The sequence below is a fragment of the Octopus bimaculoides genome, chromosome 19 (genome assembly GCF_046866305.1).
Source record: "Octopus bimaculoides isolate indiv1 chromosome 19, ASM4686630v1, whole genome shotgun sequence".
NCBI classification, from domain to species: Eukaryota; Metazoa; Mollusca; class Cephalopoda; order Octopoda; family Octopodidae; genus Octopus; species Octopus bimaculoides.
In genome coordinates this window covers 6,790,630-6,811,748 of record NC_142946.1, presented here as the reverse complement: position 1 = coordinate 6,811,748, position 21,119 = coordinate 6,790,630, and the positions used below count along the sequence as shown (strand labels likewise).

The 21,119-nt window shown below is 36.2% G+C and overlaps 1 protein-coding gene across 6 annotated transcripts; it reads left to right on the top strand.

Annotated features, from left to right (window-relative positions):
- Positions 1-1,209: 1,209 nt before the first annotated feature.
- On the top strand, positions 1,210-20,917 carry LOC106878348 (cyclin-dependent kinase 8-like). Of its 6 annotated transcripts, none has more exons than XM_089366558.1 (13): positions 1,210-1,472; positions 6,650-6,725; positions 7,268-7,378; positions 8,280-8,420; positions 9,362-9,419; positions 10,221-10,352; positions 11,138-11,281; positions 12,588-12,657; positions 13,772-13,844; positions 14,621-14,718; positions 15,602-15,704; positions 17,418-17,540; positions 19,742-20,917. In XM_089366558.1, the coding sequence occupies exons 1-13, from the start codon at positions 1,345-1,347 to the stop codon at positions 19,850-19,852; spliced, it is 1,368 nt and encodes a 455-aa protein (XP_089222684.1). In that variant the 5' UTR covers positions 1,210-1,344; the 3' UTR covers positions 19,853-20,917. The 6 variants fall into 6 exon arrangements, with proteins under 6 accessions (XP_089222684.1, XP_089222685.1, XP_089222682.1 ...); XM_089366559.1 differs by having other exon boundaries at positions 17,418-17,534; positions 19,742-20,501; XM_089366556.1 differs by having other exon boundaries at positions 6,605-6,725; positions 15,602-15,692; positions 19,742-20,501.
- Positions 20,918-21,119: the final 202 nt, after the last annotated feature.

Here is a 21,119-nt window from a genome sequence, read left to right as displayed (position 1 = left end):
AGATAGATAGATAAATAGATAGATAGATAGATTGATAAATAGATAGATAAATAGATAGATAGATAGATTGATAAATAGATAGATAAAGAGATAGAAAAGATAAATAGATAGATTGATAAATAGATAGATAAAGAGATAGATAGATAGATAGGAGAAAGAGGAAGATAGATAAATAGATAGATAGATTGATAAATAGATAGATAAATAGGAGATAGATAGATAGATAGATAGATAGGAGAAAGAGGAAGATAGATAAATAGATAGATAGATAGATAAATAGAAAGAAAGAAAGAAAGAATATTGTGTAAGCGTTGAAAAGAGATGTTACAGGAGAGTTCCACTAATTAATAAAAGCATGACCAGGAGAGTTCATCAGTCAACTTCCGGTTACCGGTTTTTTTCATAAAACCTGATTTTTTTTTGTGGGTTGGGGTTGGTGTCTGACGGTTTTTTTCAGTCTCTTGTCCACCTCTCGCCTAAAGAAACACGTTTTAACTGTAGTCCTTTAGATATCGTACCATAATCAGAAGGCACTACTGGCAGAAAAGAAAAGAAGCTATTTATTTTTTTCATTTTTTTTTACCCCCAAAAGAAAGAAGAAAGCCAAAAGAGAAAAATATATTTATTGGAAGAAGAAAGATAACAGAAAAAATTAACATCAAGCAAGGAAGGCCAGAACAGGAACCTCTATTGAAAAGTGGCGAGGTGTATATTTTAGAGACAAGACTGTTACAAATCACATAATTAATTAACAGTATTATCACAAGCCGAACACACCAAAGTAACAACTATTAGCATTAATTTGTTATTCCCATTATTACTATCACTCTAGTATTTACCATCATCAGCTTCAACAACAACAATAATAACATGAATAGCAGTCCATATGCACACATACATGTATGCATACACATCATATACGCATACGCATATACACGCACGTGCAAACTGATTGATACAAAGGTAATAATTATGTGAGCCAATTAAACTGAGCTTCATTGGACATTGACAACATTCAAAGCAGGGATATTATATATATATATATGTATATATATAGTGAACAAAAATAATGTTATTAATATCTTTAATAATAATATAACATTCGTAAAAAAAATAATACCAATAATAATATTTCTTTCTTTATTTTTTATTTGTTTTAATAATTTTCACTCTTTTTATATATATATGTATATATCTATATATATATTTTTCAAGAGACAAACCTACCATCATCTTTAATCATCATTACCAACATCATTAAAAAAAAAATTACTAATGAACCGTTCATCACATCGTCATTATCTTCATTATTCCTAAATAATAACTACAACATCAACATCAATAATGGATTATGATTTCAAGATGAAAACTGCTGCTGAGCGTGCGAAGGTTGAAGAATTGTTTGACTATGAAGGTTGTAAAGTTGGAAGAGGAACATACGGACATGTTTATAAAGCCAAACGGAAAAACAGGTGAGTCTCGCTCCCTCCTTCTCTCTCTCTTTGTGCCTGTCTTTATACATCTAGTAAATAAATACGTTTCACCAATTATACATACATGCACAGATACACACACACAGACATGTATGTTCTCACAGCACACACACACACACATGTATAAATATACACACACACATGTATGTATAACAAGTTCTATCATTGGTTTATATGTCTTGAAGTCGCTAATCCAGGCACATTTTTTTCTCTCTCTCCACTTTCTTTCCTTTTTTTCGAAGAACAGAGGCTCAAAATATCACTTTTTCCCATTTTTACCTACCATCAAACTAATGTCTCTTTCATCTGTACATTTGAACAATATATATATATATATATATATATATGCTAAGTATCAGAGCGAATAAAAAAGATTCAATCCATAATTTTTAGTCCGACTACATATATATATATATATATATATATATATATATATAATATTAGGGATAAAATCCAAAATTACAGATAAAAATTCAATTGAAATCAATTTATTAAATTACGTTTCACAGTAAAATATATATAAATATATAGTTTTAGGGATGAGTTCATAAACCTTGGTTCTTTTCTCTAAAACTATATATATATAGAATAATAATGAACGGAGCAAAACGCATATAATCAATAAGTTCCTTAATATATACATAAATAAAAATATTGTTACAGTCATATATATATATATATATATAACCCAACACCCATTAAAACTAGTCAACCCTGACTATGTATACATGTAGCTTTTGAAAATGATCAGTAAGAAATATTAGCCAAATGTCCTCTCAAATTACACTCTTATACCGTCTTCGAAAAAAAAAAAAAAAAGTAAAAGACTTATTAGATAACGTAGCATTAGATATTCCATTAACCACCGATATTCCTATACAAGGAAAAAAGGGGTTTTGGGTTGTCTGAAAAGGACGAGATGGTCACAGCTGACATACATTTCTGTCGTAGCTGGTTTCTGTTCGATGTAGAACTACCAGTGAATCTGTTTCAGGAGAGCACACTTTATTATAAGAATAGTTCTAGATATTTCTAAAACAGTCGGGATGGTCACCATTTTGTGGAAAGCACATACTAAATAATAGTATTTCTAGATGTCTTGAGTTTCCGCGCTTTTTTTTTTTATTTTTAACTGACCCTAAATTCAAATTGGTCGTTTCATTGTGCTTTTACACTAGGATATTATTTCATATAACACACACACACACACACACACACACACACACACACACACACACACACACACACACATATATGTTGTATGCTTGATAATACAAACAGGATAGGTAAAATTCAAAACAAGACATTTAAAAAAATCTTAATTGGCAGAAGTTGTGAAGTGACCCAAAAGCCGAGGGTTTCGAGAGAGAGTGTGTGTGTGTTTGTGTATATATATATAAATTTCACTTATTTCAGTCTTTGGACTACGGCCATGCTGGGGCACCCGATTGAACGGGATTAGTGGAACGAATCGACCCCGGTTCATGTTTTTATTAAAGCCTGGTACTCACTCTATCGGTTTCGTATGCCGAACTGTTAAGTTACCGGGATGTAAACAAACCGACTACAGTTGTCAAGCGGTGTTGCGGGTGGGGAATAAACACACAGAGCCCCGCCCCCAACACATTATATATATATATATGCAGTAGGGGCTATTTTATTTCCGTCTGATCACGTCCACTCACAAGGAATTGGTTTGCTCCGGGGGCTGAATCAGTGGACTGTGTATAACTTAATGAATCGCATTTACATTTATATGAAACCGCAGTCTAAAAACCAATTTGACAAAGCAAGGATATCCGACATTTCTATAAAAAAACACTCGGAACGATCACAACTGGAATGGCTTTGGTTATAAATTCTGTTCGATCAGATAGTCGACATTGAACCAAAAGAAGACTGCAGTCTCTTTAGACCGTTTCTAGACAAGAATTTGTGTAATGGAATCAAGATTGTGTGTGCAAGTGTTATACATAATGGCCATAAGCTGGCGGAGTTGTTAGCACACCGTACAAAATGTTTAGCAACATTTCGTCCGTCTTTACGTTCTGAGTTCAAATTCTGCTGGGGTCGACTTTGCTATCATCATTTCGGGTCGATAAAAATTACCAGTTAAACACTGGGGTCGATTTAATTGGCTGGCCTTGTGCCAAAATTTGAAAACATTATTACCTCCGCCTCAGGGAAGGTGGAGGTATTGTTTTCAGTCTTGTTTGTTTGTTTGTTTGTCCATGGACAAGTTATCTCAAGAACCGCTGGATGGATTCGGATGAAACTTTCAAGAATGTTTGGTCTCGTGACTGGTACGAACTGATTAGATTTTGGGATCGATCCGATACTTGAAATTTTGAAAAAGAATTGTGATGTGTGTCAGTATGTATCCGTGTGAATTCACCACTTTTTAAAAAATTTAATTCCGATATAATCATAATATACACACTCTGAAAGGTATTTCTAGAAAATGTCATTAAAGAATACGTATTGATCTGAATGTTATGAGGAAACAAATGCGACTCTTGAATTTTCGAAAACTCCTTTCTCCACCCACATAATTTACACCATCTAAAGCATATTTGTAGAAAATATCTTATCCTGGAACTTATGAGGAACCAGTTTGTGTGTGTGTGTGTGGTGAGGGGGGGGGGGGCACATTTGTGTAGGTATGCCTATATTTTAAAATAGTTTTGTTGGTAATTTTGTTTATTTTTCTTGTTTTGCATGTATTAAGGTCTATTCTTTGTTGTTTGACATTTCTAAATACTTTTTAGCTTTTTTTTTTTTCAATAAAAAGGAAAGTCACCTTGTGAGTATATATATATATATATATATATATATATATATATTTTTTGTTTTTTTTTGCCACACTAAACACACACATGTGGTTCTCTGCAGTATTTACTCATGTAAGATTTTAAAATGTAATCATTTGTCACAATCGGCGGATAAGCATTATGTTCATAAATATAGGGAAAGAAACTAAGAGGGTTTTAGTTAAGTTAGATCATGGCTGTGGCCTATACCAGTGTCGCATAACCAGCCCATTTAGAAAGGACCTTTTTATCGTTGGGTGACACGCCATCCTTGAGGAAACCTATTGAGTCAAGTAAAATCAAAATCACAATCAAAAATGGAAATTGTAGTTGTGGCCGCCTGACTGGCTCTTGTACTGGTGGCATGCAATAAACACCATTCATGCATGGGTCGTTGCCTGTGTGTCACCTGACTGGCTCCCCCCATGCCGGTAGCACGTAAAAAGCACCATCCGAACGTAGTCGATGCCAGTGTCACCTGACTGGCTCCCGTGCCAGTAGTACATAAAAAGCACCCACTACACTCTGAGTGGTTGGCATTAGGAAGGGCATCCAGCTGTAGAAACATTGGCAGATCAGATTGGAGCCTGGTGTGGCCTCCTGGCTTGCTAGTCCCCGGTTAAACCATCCAACCCATGCCAGCATGGAAAATGGACATTAAACGATAAACTAAGAGGATAAACTATATTACTGATTTTTAAAGTATAAAAAGTAGGCGATTGCATTGCCATAAAAATAGGTAATTTTTGTTGCCTCAAAAATCACAGCAACAAATTTTGCTGGTGTCAATCAACTCCTTGGAATAAATGAATTTATTCAATTTCATCTATTGAGTACTTTCATTTGCATATCCAAACACGCATCACTCACACATATTGTGGGGGTTAATTATGTGGATTAATAGGTTGACTTGGGTTTATTTGCATTAGTAAAAGTTACACAGATGTGAAGAACATATCTGATCATTAGAATACTCTAACACTGAGTGGTGAGATGGTTACAGATTTTAGATAAGATTGTCATGCATTGGTAAGTGAAAAACCATTCATATGACTAATTTGGGTACTTTAAAAACTGTTAGGTTTTACAACAGTTAGTAGGTGACTGTTGGAGCTTACTCCGGCATAGTAAATAGTTGTCTCTGTTTATTTCAATAGAAACTGCAGTGAAATTTAGTTTCAGTAATTTAAGGAATTATAATAAATAATGATTTAAAATTAGCTAACAGAGAGCTCTCTTGGTGGCAGCAGTATGATAGTTGCTTTTTTTTTTTTTGTTAAGCAGTTGGTTGATGCATAATATACAATTTCTCAAATATAAAAACAGCAGTTTGTGTCTGCATTTGTCTTGACCACACAATTATGCCTACATTTTATTTAAAATTGTTACTGCAAATGTAAAGGACAAGTTCATCTTTTGATTTTTTTCTGTTTCTTTGAGCTTGCAGCTACAGTTTAATACATAAAATATATTATGCATATATGTATATACATGTGCACACGCACACACACACACATGACTTTAAAAGAGACTTCATTTTCAGATTTGTTTTTGTCTAGTAAGTGACATTATCTGAACCCATGTGTTGGAACTGAAGTGAATGTCTTGTAAAAAAGTCATTTTAGCCAGTTTCCATATATGGTTTGAAAGAGATGTTTTATTGATATGCATATCCTTGTACACACATGCACACATCTTTTAAAATGTATTTTATGTACTTGCACGTAATCTCGAGAATGTGCTGCTATTCTGAATGTCACAGTTTAAGAAGTCATGAAGGTTGTGTAACCTTTCTGAGCATTGTAAAAATGTGTGTGCATGTGGTGCAAGTAAGTGCACGTGTGTGTGTGTGTGTGTGTGAATGACCTATCTGTGTTTGTATGACAGGAAATGTCTGTTTTTGAATATCTTTTTATAATTATGTGCTGTATTTACTTGTCTATAAGTTGCACTATTTTACACTTGATTTTAATTGCAAAAAAAAAAAATACCTAGGAAAACTGGGGGTGTCACTTATAAACAGGGCAAAGCTAAAATTACGAAGGGGAAAGCATTTTGTCCCAAGATTTAACACTGAATTAAAAGGGTGCAACTTGTAAATGAGTAAATAAAATAAATTCTTCTTTTGTGACTTGTTTTTTATGAACGTTTCACATATATGTATATATACATATATGTATACTTGCATATGTCTATATATACATACATATGTATGTATATCCATATATTTATCTAAAAATCTAATTTATTAACTTTATCCTTCCTATTTATTTCAATTTCCCATCAAATTTTTCTTTGAAGTCTCCACTATTCTGAGGGAAATCATTTTCTCTCCCGTCATTGCAGCGCTGATGGCCGGGAATATGCTCTGAAACAAATTGAGGGCACTGGTATCTCGATGTCTGCTTGTCGGGAAATCGCTGTAAGTAAAAGACAACGCTACATTATAACGAATCGCATCTTCCATGTTTGTTCTCGTTTCTTTGTCTATCACCTTGTTTTATTTTGATCTCCGATCTCCCTTCATCTGTATGTCTGCTCTATATGACATATTTCCTTGTACCCCTTGTTTTGCTTATCCATATTGTAACTTTTTCTTTGTTTTTACGTGTTTAATTACAATTGTTTCTGCAAACACCACATTTTTTTTTATGTCATTGTTATCTGTATATTTTTTTTTTTTTTTTTTTTTTGCTGTTCATATTTGAACTGTTTTCTAAACCATTTTAAAAATATGTATACGATTTATCTATTTCTGGTATTAGCTTTGAATGTGGATAAAAAAAATCGGACCCATCGTATTGCAGCTTTTGCTACGTATAGTTGTTTTTTTTTTTTTTGTTTGTTGGTTTGTTTGTTTGTTATTTAACTCAATGCTTTATATGACTGTGATACTGTGAAATTTCAGAACCCAACTAAAGAGACGCTGTTACAGCTCATGTTTTTCCGTATTGTATTTTGTAGTTATTGCGAGAACTCCGACATAAAAATGTGATTAGTCTTCAGAAAGTATTTCTCTCACATACAGATAGGAAAGTTTGGTTATTATTTGATTATGCTGAGCATGACCTATGGGTAAGTTGGTTATTTCTGTCTAATATTCCTATTGCACCTTTATAATTCTCTCTTGTCAATGGTTAGAGCAACAGACTCGCGGTCATAGGATCGTGGTTTCGATTCCCAGACCGGGCGTTGTGAGTGTTTGTTGAGCGAAAACACCTAAAAGCTCCACGAGGCTCTGGCAGGGGATGGTGGCAAACCCTGCTGTACTCTTTCACCACAACCTTTTCTCACTCTTACTTCCTGTTTCTGTTGTGCCTGTAATTCAAAGGGTCAGCCTTGTTACACTGTGTTACGCTGAATATCCCCGAGAACTACGTTAAGGGTACATGTGTCTGTGGAGTGCTCAGCCACTTGCACATTAATTTCACTAGCAGGCTGTTCCGTTGATCGGATCAACTGGAACCCTCAACGTCGTAAACAACGGAGTGCCAACAATATATAAATTTAGCTATCTGTCTCTATCTGCATTTTTCACTTTCTCTCTGTTCTCCTTATTACAGTCCGCTTTAACCCTTTATTTGTTATACTGTAATGTCCCAATATATGAGCTAATTTGTTCCTGGAGACTGCTCGTAAAGTGAAAACTCTGACAGCAGAGCAATGTTATAAACTGTAATTTGTTCCCAGGAAAATATTTTACGCATAAAATTTATAACACTCGTCAATAAATGGCAATAAAACAACAGTGGAATGTGAAGAATATTTTATGGAAAGTAAAAAGAATGTCAAAGATCATTTATAATTTTAAACGAATGAAGTAAATTTGAAAAAGTATCTTATGAAATCAAACTTCAGATGCGTAAATGAAACAATTTGTTTCTGTCTTCAAGTTGTAAAAACCACACCTCCCCCTACCACTATAACCCATGTAATTAACTTGTGTCTCTCTGTTTTGTCTTGCTGTGTGTTTCAGCATATAATCAAGTTCCACAGGTCTGCCAAAGCCAACAAGAAACAAATTAGCTTCCCAAAGAATATGGTCAAGTCACTGCTGTTCCAAATATTGGACGGTATTCATTATTTGCACTCCAATTGGGTTCTCCACAGGGATTTAGTAAGTATATTATTATTATTATTATTATTATTATTGATTTGTTAGTAATTAAAAAAAAAGAAAAAAGTCAGGTTGGTGGAATCATTAGTTCTTTGGACAAAATGCTCTGCAGCATTTCTTCCGGCGCTTGTACACTCCGAGTTCAAATCCTGATGAGGTCAACTTTGCCTTTCACCCTTTCGGAGTTCCGTAGAATAAGTATTAGTCAAGTACTGAAATATTGGCGACCCACTTCCCTATATAACTGCTGGCCTGGTGCTGAAATTTGAAATTATTATTATTAAAGCTGCCAAAAGCAATGAGTTAGCAGAATCTTTAGCACGCCAGCAAAATGCTTAGTGGTATTTCATCCTTCTGTATGTTCTGAGTTCAAATTCCACCAAGGTTGACTTTATTTTTTTGTCCTTTCGAGGTTCCATAAAATAAATACCTGTCAGGCACAGGTGTCGATGTTATCCAATTACTACCTCCCCATCCGGCTCACAATCATGAGGCAGTGAGTTCGATCCCCGAACCAAACTGTCTTGTGTTCTTGAGCAATACACTTTATTTCACATTGCTCTTGTTCACTCATCTGTAGAATTGAGTTGCGACGTCACTTGTGCCAAGTTGTGTTGGCCCTTTTGCCTTTCCCTTGGATAACACTGGTGGTGTGGAGAGGAGAGGCCAGTATGCATGGGCGACTGCTGGTCTTCTATAAACAACCTTGCCTGGACTTGTGCCTTGGAGGGGAACTTTCTAGGTACAATCCCATGGTCATTTATGACCGAAGATGGTCTTTACCCTTTACTACCTCCACCACCATTTTATAGCTGCCATCTGTTTAAAGCAATATTACTACTACGATTGCTACTACTACTACTCATTTCTGAACATTACCTCTCGTTTATTAAGACCATACTGCCACCACTATAACTGATGTAACCATTTATCTTATTCAGAAACCTGCCAATATACTTGTAATGGGTGAAGGCCCAGAAAGAGGAAGAGTTAAGATTGGTAAGTCTTTTCGTCTTTGAAATTGTTAGATTTTTCATATTTTTAATCTAGATTTAAAAAATGCTCATAATAATAGATTAAAAAAATGAAAAAAAAAAATCAACAAAACATTCTGTGTCCATACAAAGCTGGTTGGTGGTCTTTTTGGGGATGGCTGACCCATATTGTACCCATGTTGAGATGTTCATATATGAGTGCATCACTAATTCTTATTTAGGGCTTTAGCAATCATCATCAATGTTTAACATTTGCTTTTCCATATTTGCACAGGTTGAACAGGATCTGTCGAGGCAGATATTTACTGACCAAGTGCCCTTCCTTTTGCTAATCCTCATGTTTCCAAGCAAAGTAATGTTTCCCATGGCTGAAACAAACAAACCTTGCTTGTATGACAATGTTCATTTACAACCATTATGTGATGTCCAGACAAGGGCACACACAAATGCACACGACAGGTTTCTTTCAGTTTTCATCTACCAAAATCCACTCATAAGGCTTTGGTTGGCCCGAGGCTAAAGTAGAAGACACTTGCCCAAGGTGCCACACAGTGGGAATGAACCAGAGACCATGCGGTTGGTAAGCAAGCTACTTACCACACAGCCACTCCTGTGGTTTACAAAATTAAAAGAACACACCTATTAAATAAACCCCCCCCCCCCACGTTACTTCCCCCCAACAATAGCTATTGCAGGTATAATCCGTCATCTTCACAAAAACTGGTCTTTTCTGAGAATATGTAAGATTAAATTACGTTCACTTTTTTATTCATTTACTTATTTTCACTTTCATTTTCAATTTCAGCTGATATGGGTTTTGCTCGTCTGTTCAACAATCCGTTAAAACCTCTAGCAGATCTAGATCCTGTGGTTGTGACTTTTTGGTACAGAGCACCAGAATTATTATTAGGAGCGAGACATTACACAAAAGCAATTGGTAGGTTGAGTCCAGTTCTCTTTCTTCTGTTAATTTGTTCATTCGTTTGTTTTTACATTTGTCTTTCTATGCTGGCATAAGTTAGGAGGATCTTGCTGAGGTAGATTTTTTTACAGCTGGATGCAGTCTGTTGCTAGCTGTTGCCTGTTTTCTAAGATATTTTCACCATTTTATGTATATATATATATATATATATATATATAAGAGAGAGATGAGAGGAAGTTTTAAGAAATGTTAGTTAAGGTGGTAACAGGAAAGGTAGGAAAAATTGAATCCAAATGAAACACTAAAACAGCCAAAGATGTATCCTACTCGACATGCATACACTGTTGAGAGGTATGATGCTGTGGTCTTCATCCAAGAGATATTCTCTTGACAGAGATCATACCATTATGCCTCTCAACAATGTAAACTTCATAGATGGTTATCTTAATTTAATTCTGTTTCAATTGTGTACATCGAGTTTATGTTCAACACGGTAGAAAGCAACCACTACACTATTGGAGTGGTTGGCATTAAGAAGGGCATCCAGCTGTGGAAACCAAATCAGATTGGAACCTGGTGTAGGTCTCCACCTTACCAGTTTTCAGTCAAATCGTCCAACCCATGCCAGCATAGAAAACCTGCATTATCAGTGAATGTGTTTGTTGGTTTTTCCCTAATTATTGAGGGGGACAGATTTTATCTTGGTATGCAACTAGCGAGCATGAATAAATCCCCCAAAATTGCTGCCCTTGTGGCAAAATTTGAAACCATTGTTATTATTATTGTTTTCTTTTTTCCAGATATTTGGGCTATTGGGTGTATTTTTGCTGAACTGTTAACATCGGAACCAATATTTCACTGCCGCCAGGAGGATATCAAAACTAGTAACCCTTACCATCAAGATCAGCTGGATAGGATTTTTAATGTCATGGGTTTTCCTCAGGGTAAGCCTTTGCCCTTTTTTTTGGATTTTTTTTATCCAGCATTTTTGTTTTTGTTTTTTATTTCCCCATTTTAAATAGCCATGGTTATGGGGTCCAGGGGCTTGCTTTGCAACTACATGGCATCGAGTTCAATCCCACTGTGTGGCACTTTTATGGCTTTGGGCCGACCAGTGCTTTGTGATTTGAATCTGGTTGATGGAAGGTGTGGAAGCCTGTCGTTTAATTGGTTCAGTCATTTGACTGGAGCATCGCCTTTAGTTGAACAAATCGATCCCCAGGACTTATTCTTTGTAAACCTAGTATTTATTCTATCAGTCTCTTTTGCCAAATTGCTAAGAGGACATAAACACACCAACATCGGTTCTCAAGCGATGGTGGGAGGGATGAACACAGACACACAAATATATACATGTATGTATACACACACACACACACACACACTTCTTTCAGTTTCCGTCTACCAAATCTACTCACAAGGCTTTGGTCGGCCCTAGGTGTCACGCAGTGGGATTGTACCCAGAACCATGTGGTTGGGAAGCAAGCCTCTTACCACACAACCACATACATACATATATACATGTGAGCTTTTTTCAGTTTCTATCTACCAAATCTGCTCACAAGGCTTTGGTTGGTCTGAGGCTATAATAGAAGACCCAAGGTGCCACGCAGTTGAACTGAACCTGGAACCCTGTGGTTGGAAAGCAAGCTTCTTACCCACAACCTCCTATATCATTATCATTTTTGATAATTATTGAGGATTACTATTTTTAGAAAAGAAAGGATTATTATTATTGTTATCAAGGCGATGATGAGCTGGCGACGAAATACTTAGCTTAGTGGTATTTTGCCTGTCACTACATTCTCAGTTCAAATTCTGTCGAGGTCGACTTTGCCTTTCATCCTTTCAGGGACGATAAAATAAGTACCAGTTGAACACTGGGGTTGATGTAATCGCCTCATCCCCTCCCCCGAAATTGCTACCCTTGTGGCAAAATTTGAAATCATTATCATTATCATCATTAAGGATTACTATTTTTATAACAGAAAGGATTATTATTATTATTATTATTATTATTATTATGGTAAATGGGCAGAATCCTTAGATGTCAGACAAAAGGTCTTGCAGTGTTTCTTTCCACACCTTTTGTTCTGAATTCAGATTTTACTGAGATTAATTCTATTATTTTATCAATCCCAGTGGGATGAAAGGTAAAGTCAACTGCTGGGGTCCTCACCTTACAATTACTCTCCTTGTTCCCAAATTAGAAACAGCTTTAATTTATATATTTGTTTTTTTTTTTATCAGAAAAAGATTGGGAGGATATAAAGAAAATGCCTGAGCATCCAACATTAATGAAAGATTTCAAGAGATCAAAGTAAGTCGGTTGGTTGTCACTTATTGATTGCATGGTTTCTGTGGAATTAAATGTGTTTGTGTTAAGTAATTACCAAGTGGTCAGTTTCTGGGAAATAAGTTGATTACTATCTTAAAGTGTGTTGGTACATAGCAATCATTAAGAGATGAGTTTTGGGCAAATAATATTTATTACTATATTTCAATGTGTTTTGTACTTGACAATCAGCAAGGGTCAGTTTTTTTGAAAAACAGGTTGGTTTAAGTTGTTGGTATGTAGCAACACTTGCTAGTGTGCGGCTACATAGCAAGAGGTCAGTTTTTGGAAAAATGGGTGATATTCCATGGAGTGTGTGAATGAATGACCCTCTTGTACTTTGACACTGTGCCCTGACATCTTATTACCATAATTTTCTATCCTTTTCCAGCTAGGGTAGCCATGTATCTTCTCTACAGTCTGAGGTGGGCTAAACTCCATCTAGATGAATTTAAGACTGTCTATTGACCGATAACAGTTGGTGCTACTGACACACCTAGGTAGCAAGTAATTTTCATTTCAAGTGATACTTGCTTTGCCTCAACACAATCTATGAGAAATATAGAAGAGTTTGTGCTCCTGCCCCAACAAACTGCATTTGGCGTTGGGGCACCACTAGGAATCGAAACACCATGGTGTTTCGATTCCCAGTGGTGCCCTCGAGCAGGACACTTTTTCATCTTGCTCCAGTACACTCACCTGGCAAAAAACGAGTTGTACCAGTAATTCAAAGGGCCAGCTTTGTGACATTCTGTCGTGCTGAATCTCTCTGAGTATTACGTTAAGAGTATGTGTGTCTGCAGAGTGCTCAGCCACTTGCACATTAAGTTCATGAGCTGGCTGTTCCGTTGATCGGATCAACTGGAACCCTTGTCGTAATAACTGATGGAGTACCAGTTTTTTTTTTTTTTTTTTTTTTTTTTTTATGTTGATGGTAAAAGACTGATTGCAAAGCAGTGTAGATGTCAATATTGAAATATTTTCATTTTCAAATCATTTCCAAAGATAAAGTTAATTATCCAGAAGATTTTAATTTATAATTTAAGCTTTATTCAATCCAAAATTTTCTCTCATTTTTCCCAAAATTTTATTTTTACAGTTATGTCAACTGTAATTTGATCAAGTATATGGAAAAACATAAGATCAAGCCAGACAGTAAAGCCTTTTTGTTGGTAAGTTTTCTTCTTTCCTTTTTATATTGTACAGAATACATAGAGGCAAAGGCACACAAATGTCCCCTATGCTGGTGGCACATTAAAGCACCCATTACACTCTCGGAATTGTTGGTGTTAGGAAGGGCATCCAGCCATAGAAATCATGCCAAACCAGACCGGAGTCTAGTGCAGCCCCTCAGCCTACCAGTCCTGGTCAAACCGTCCAGCCCTTGCCAGCATGGACAACGGATGTTAAATAATGGTGATAGTTCCTTTGCTTCAAGTTCAAATCCCACCAAAGTCAATTTTGTTTTTCAGTTCTTCTGGGGTTGCTAAAATGCGATATTAATCCAGAGCAGTGGGTTTATGGATTTTTTAAAGCATTGCACAAAATCATCATCATCATCGTTTAACGTCCGCTTTCCATGCTGGCATGGGTTGGACGATTTGACTGAGGACTGGTGAAACCGGATGGTAACACCAGGCTCCAATCTAATTTGGCAGAGTTTCTACAGCTGGATGCCCTTCCTAACGATTGCAATATTTATTGTGGATCTTTGTTCTGAGATCCCAGACTAAAACAAAAAAAAAAAAAAAACCCAAAGACCTGTGACTGTTCAGAGCTGAATTACTTGTGAAGCAAACAATAAAGATTTGGACGGTGGTTAAATGGTTAATTAAATTAGGGAGATGTATTTATAACACATCTAAGTTTATGCCCCAAATTAAAGACGCACGTACGCACGCGCGCGGTTGGCCTTTGGTTTAATTTGTTTTTTGGTTTTTATTTGCAGCTACAAAAATTATTGACGATGGATCCAACGAAACGTATTACTTCAGAGCAAGCTATGAAAGATTCTTACTTTTCTGAAGATCCACTGCCTTCACAAGAGTGAGTATTCGACAGAGACAGGCAAAGTCTCGCTTTGTCTCTCATCATCATCATCATTATTTCATGTTCAATTTTTTTTCTCTCCAAGATTTACGGACCAAACAGGTCTTTTTCACTTCATTGTCTTGCCATTTGTGGTCCTTTGTAATCTCTGGTGTTCAACCTCTTGAGGTCAGCTTTCATTGCATTTCTCCCCATCTCGGCCTTCCACTTCTGCAGATTCCTTTCACTTGGTTCCCCTGGTATTCCTTTACCAAACTCTTATCTTCCATGCCTCACACATTATTACAAACACTTGTCGTTGCTCAGCTTTTCTCTCAGTTCATTTGTGTTTTGTTTTTCTGGTAAACAGACGTTAAAGTTATATATTTCACATGAGTATGAATGCACCTGTGCACACACACACGCGTGCACGTTTAATAAGTATCATGATTATAATCATGTAACGTCTTTTGTCCATGCTGGCATGGGTTGGACGGTTTGACCATGGCTGGTAAGCTGAGGGGCTGCACCAGACTCCCGTCTGATTTGGCAGGGTTTATGAAACTCTAGACGTTAAAAGAACAATAATATATATGTGTGCACAAGGATATCTATGTGAAATGTGTGTGTATGTATGTATGTATGTATGTGTGTAAATGTAGGTGTGTGTGTAAATGTGCAAGTGTGTGTGTAAATGTGCAAGTGTGTGTGTAAATGTGCAAGTGTGTGTGTAAATGTGCAAGTGTGTGTGTAAATGTGCAAGTGTGTGTGCAAGTGTGTGTGTATTTTAATAATGCGTTTGCTGAACATCTTTGAAGCGTTTGCAAGCGACCGTGTTTCCCTGTCTACAGCATTTCTAACCTGAATCTCTATCACTTATTATTATTGTGTTGTTTTCCAGTGTGTTCGAGGGCATGCCGATCCCTTATCCGAAAAGGGAGTTCCTTACTGGGGATGACAATGATGATAAAGCAGACACTGGGGCTAGCAAGGTTGGTGACAAAGTAAGGTTCATTATGACTATCTTTTAGTTTGTTTTATATTTTTTTCTATTTGTTCATTATTTTTGTGTCATCATCATCTGCAATATTGTCGAGGGTGATATCTGAGAAATAGACTTTAAATCGTCAATAACCACATATAATAACCACATATAATAACCACATATAATTCATCACTAAAATCATGCGTCTTGAAGCAAGTTGACAGAAATTTCTAAAATTCCGTTAACAAATCTGTCCAATTTCTGAGTTAATTCATAAAGAATTTTCTTGTCTTCGGCAGTAAATACGTTGAGAAATAAATACTTACTTGCTATGACTCTGATTTTGCTCAGCTTGATGGGTCTTCTTCTCAAGCATGACATAATGCCAAAGGTCTTGGTCGTTGCCTCTGTGAGGCCCAACACTTGAAAGGAACTTGGCCACCATGCCTCCGTGAGGCCCAACACTTGAAAGGAACTTGGCCACCATGCCTCCGTGAGGCCCAACACTCGAAAGGAACTTGGCCACTTTGCCTCCGTGAGGCCCACTGCTTGAAAGGAACTTTGCCACCTTGCCTCTGCGAGGCCGAACACTCGAAAGCAGTCTAACACTCAAAAGGATATTACAGAAATTTTAAATTCTAAACAAATTAATTTATCCCACTTTTATTCCTAAAATCTATTAAAGCGTTAATTAACCCTTCTGTCATCATTCATATATTTGTAGAAATACACTTGTCTTTTTCCATTATTTTTGAAAATGAAGAATATTGTGAAATAACTAATTAAGTTGATACAGTTCTATATTTAAGAGGTGAGGAATTGTGTGCATTATTTACATTATTTCCTCAAGACACATAAAGAATGCTGGAGGGTATATCAGCCGAAACGTTGTGTTAATAACAAACAAGATGAGGACAAATATCCATCAAATGTAAAGAATATCAAGTTGATATTTGGAAGATAAATTAGCATGAAATTTTGATTGAATGGTTTTAATACTAATCACTTTAAAACCAGGAGCAGTCACAAGCAGATTGCTTTCAAAATGGCTAATCCTTTCCTTGTCATATTTCTGTAGAAATACAGTCTTTGTTTCAATTTCGAAAATGAAGATTTTAGTGAAAGAACTATAATTAAGTTGGTATTTGAGAAATAAATTAACATGGAATTTTGGAAGGTTTTTAATTTAAATATTTTTCACAACCACCAGAGCACAAGTTTGTGAGATGGTTGTGATCTGTAAACAGTTTCGAGTAGGAACCAGAAAGAGATAAAAACGCAATGCGCATGTCAAAATCAAACAAGTTATAGGATCGTCTGCCTGCCACATCAGACGCCACTAGCAAATTTTTTTTGTTATTGCTGTAATTTTCTTGTTAACAGGAAGTTTGTGTGAGAACCAGAAGCAGTAATTTCAAGCAGGTAGATATCAAGAGTCACATTCACTCAAAGTCCACTCTGCAGAGTGGCTGGTGTTAGGAAGGGCATCCAGCTGTAAAAACCTTGCTAAAACGGACACAGCAGGCTGGGGTGGTCTTCTACCCGACTGGCTCTTTTCAACCATCCTGCCCTTGCATGCATTGGAGGATGGATGTTAAATGATAATGATGATGAACGTTTGTTTGTAGTGTTTCCTCCTCCTCCTGTTCCTCTCAGCTCTCTATTCACTCTTAATTACCACTCACCCATAACCGTCTATTCATACTCAATTGTTTTTATTTTTACCTCACAGCAAGCAGCCGCTGCTGATCAATCATCTAGTCACAACCAACCTCCATCAAAACGGGTAAGAGTTATTCCCCCTGTCACCACGACAGGGGGCAGTACTATAGGAACTTCAGATTATCAGGTAAAGGTCAGCTATTTCACTTTTTTATTTATTTTATTTATTAAATTTCCTTTGTATTAATAAAATAAAAATAAATTTATTTTTGAGTTTGTGTATTAGATGAGATTTAATTAAACCAATTTAAATAGGTGTAGGCGTGGCTGTGTGGTAAGAAGTTTACTTCCCAATCACATGGTTCTGGGTTCAGTCCCACTGCATGACACCTTGGACAAAAGTGTCTTGTACTATAGCCTTGGGCCAACCAAAGCCTTGTGAGTGGATTTGGTTGACGGAAACTGAAAGAAGCCAGTTGTATATATGTATGTGTGTGTATATGTTTGTGTGTCTGCGCTTTCTCCATGTCAACGAAAGCCAGGTACAGAGGTTTATCTTTGGCTAGGTATTTCTCCTGCAGCTGTCTTACCAGAAATATAGCATCAGTGGTGCTTTTCCCTGACACGAACCCAAACTGCATCTCATCTAAACCGACTCTCTCTCTAATTAGTTGGGCTATGACCTTCATTACCTGATCCAACAACTCGATACCTCTGTAATTATTTGTATCTAAAGCAGCACCTTTACCTTTGTAGCAATCGACTATGGTGCTGCTACACCAGTCATTGTGTACGACTCCTTCATGTATCACCTGGTTAATTATACGGGTGACTAGGCTATAGCCGACACCATGTAAAGTGAATATAACCCTACCCAGTGCATCTAAAAACGAAATGATAAATTTTGTATCTCAACTAAAAATGTGCTTGGAAGGGAGATAACTTTGTTAAACCATGAATGAAAAGGAATCTTTCAAATTATTTCTCATTGCTTTTCCTTTAACTCGTGATGTTATTTGCATAATGTATTGACAGGTACACGTATAGTTTTGAGGAACTTGTTGTGTAACTCCTGTATTTTCAAATTGTATCCATCTCACTGTGCAACACCTTGGACTGGCTTAAGTATACACACACACACACACATACATGTATTTATGTGTGCATTCATGTGTGTGTGTGTGTATATCAAGTGGACGTGTTATGAAACTGTTCCGTTCCTACAATAGCAGCCATACCAACAATCCAACATATCTCCATCATCAGCTGCCCCCCCGGATATCATTATGGTTTTGACACCTGGGCAGTACCATTCAATCCGGCGGTGTCAACAGCACTAAAATAAGTGTTGTTTGGGAACAAACACACCTTAGATATCACCACATTCATTCAATCTTAATTCTAAGAAGGATGAAACAGTGACATTATCAATTAAACTACAACAAATAAACACATTTACCCTATGTACAAAAACAGTATTGGTAAATAAATTCAATAAGTAAACCTATAACTAACTCCTAAATTATCTAACTAAATACTGACCTAGCCCTTGAAGTCCATGCAGATAATATTCCTACCAGGCTTCCATAGTTATGTCTCTCTTTCTCTCTCTTTCTCTATCTCTTTCTCTTTCTTTCTCTTTCTCTATCTCTTTCTCTCTCTCTCTCTCTCTCTATGTATATATATATATATATACAAATATATATATCTACACACATGCACATATATTGTAGAATCTGCATGAAGTGTTTTGCAATTTCTTGCCAATTAACCTGTGCGCTGATTTGCTCATAGTGATCAAATGTTTGTGTTGTACATTACTTATACAGCAACCCATGCTAGCATGGAAAGCGGACGTTAAATGATGATGATGTGGCAGAGTGTGCCACATGTTGGATTGTAGAACATGAGACGCAGAGCACAATGGACTGCCCAATCTGTGAATTGAACCCACACTCTTGTGATAATGAATGCAAATCACTTGGCTACGCATCCTCTTGCATATACGAGGTAGTCTCAAAAGGTTCCTGGACTATTTATGCTTAATCTTTGAAATAGTCACCTTGCACAGCGATACTCCAGTCTCAGCATTCCTGTCACTTTTGGAATCTGGCCTGGAAGTCATTTTCTGTAAGCGACCTGAAGAAAATTCTAACTGGGCCCTCACCTGCAAGGTCATGCACTGTTTATCTTAATGAGATCATGTTGTTGTGCACAAATGGTTGTGATGCATGTGCCTGGTGTGTCCTTATCAGATGGGTAGTCTTGATTGATATTATTGGGCTTCGTATAATTGTATCCCAGTGTCACTTTGATGGCATGCGCCGCTCTCTTAATAATAATAATAATAATAATAATGATAATAATGTCTTTTTTTCTTTTGTTTTCTTGTAGCATGTTCACAACATTCAAGGAGGAAACCAGCAACAGACTGGCATTACAATGTCCACAGGCAATACCTCACAGACTTCAAGTTCAATAGTGTATGGACAGTCCAGATTTTAGAACCAGGTTGACAGATAGATAGAAAGACATGTGCACACGTCCCATTTTTGAAACTGTGTTTCGTATGTCAGCCGTCAACAGTGACCCGTTTCTTTTGAGATCATTGTTGAACTGACCGCACGTGCTTGCTGTGTCTGTCTGTCTGTCTGTCCGATACATCTGGGTCTAGTTTTCTGGTACGATTCGATGACCAGTAATACCTGTTTCTACCGACCATCGCTGTTGGCAGTCGACCCTGCCGGGGAAATAGCCATGTAACCGTTCAGAAATACACCATTGAGATCCTATACAACTGCTAGGGTCAGGTTGCCGTTTTGCTTTCGTGCTCGACAGTGACTTCTTGGAGGAAATGGTAATAGCTCAGCATCGATGCCCCAAAGATTACAAATATCAACAGAAAATGCGGAACAATTACAAACACCACAACAACAATAACAACAGTAGTAAGGAAACAACAACAGACGCCAAACAGTTTAACTGAATCAAAAGGAAAATTAAGATAATTTTTTACGAACTTTTTTCATACACAAAAGGATAAACACAACAGACACCTAATGATAAAACACATACACTATTGTAGAAGCATCACCTAGAAGGCAGTTGACAGTTATAAACATTATTATTATTATTATTATTATTATTATTAAGAGCAACAGCAGCAGTCGCCATCATTGTCATCCTCTTCATCACTCATTTTTAATCATCATTAAATACAATTGACCTTAACCTGACCACAATCACAAGATCAGCAGCAGCAGCCAGAAGTAATGAAAGAAAAGAAAATTATAAAAAAAATTCCATGTTTTTTTTTTTGAGTAACATCCCTCCTTTTAGAAAAAATAAATTTAAACTAAAAAAAACCATTTGTGTTGGCAACAACAGTAAAAAAAAAAAAGGAAAAACAAGACATGTACACAAACACACATACATAAATGCATACATGCACATACACGTTTATATATGCATACGCTCACACAAACACTTAGATGAAAAAAAAGAAATAAAAGATATGTAAAAAAATAGAAAAAAATTTTTAAACAAAAAATTGAAAAATACTGCAAATAATTTTGTTTTTCATTTTTCAACTGCAATAATATCCAAGAAAAATTTAAAATCTTCAAAAATTTAAGCATGTATACATGTTTTTAAGTACATACGTACATATATGCATACATATATATGTATATGTGTATATATGTATATACACATCTATATTTTATATACATGTGTATATTTTATATACACATGTATATATATGTAAAAAGGA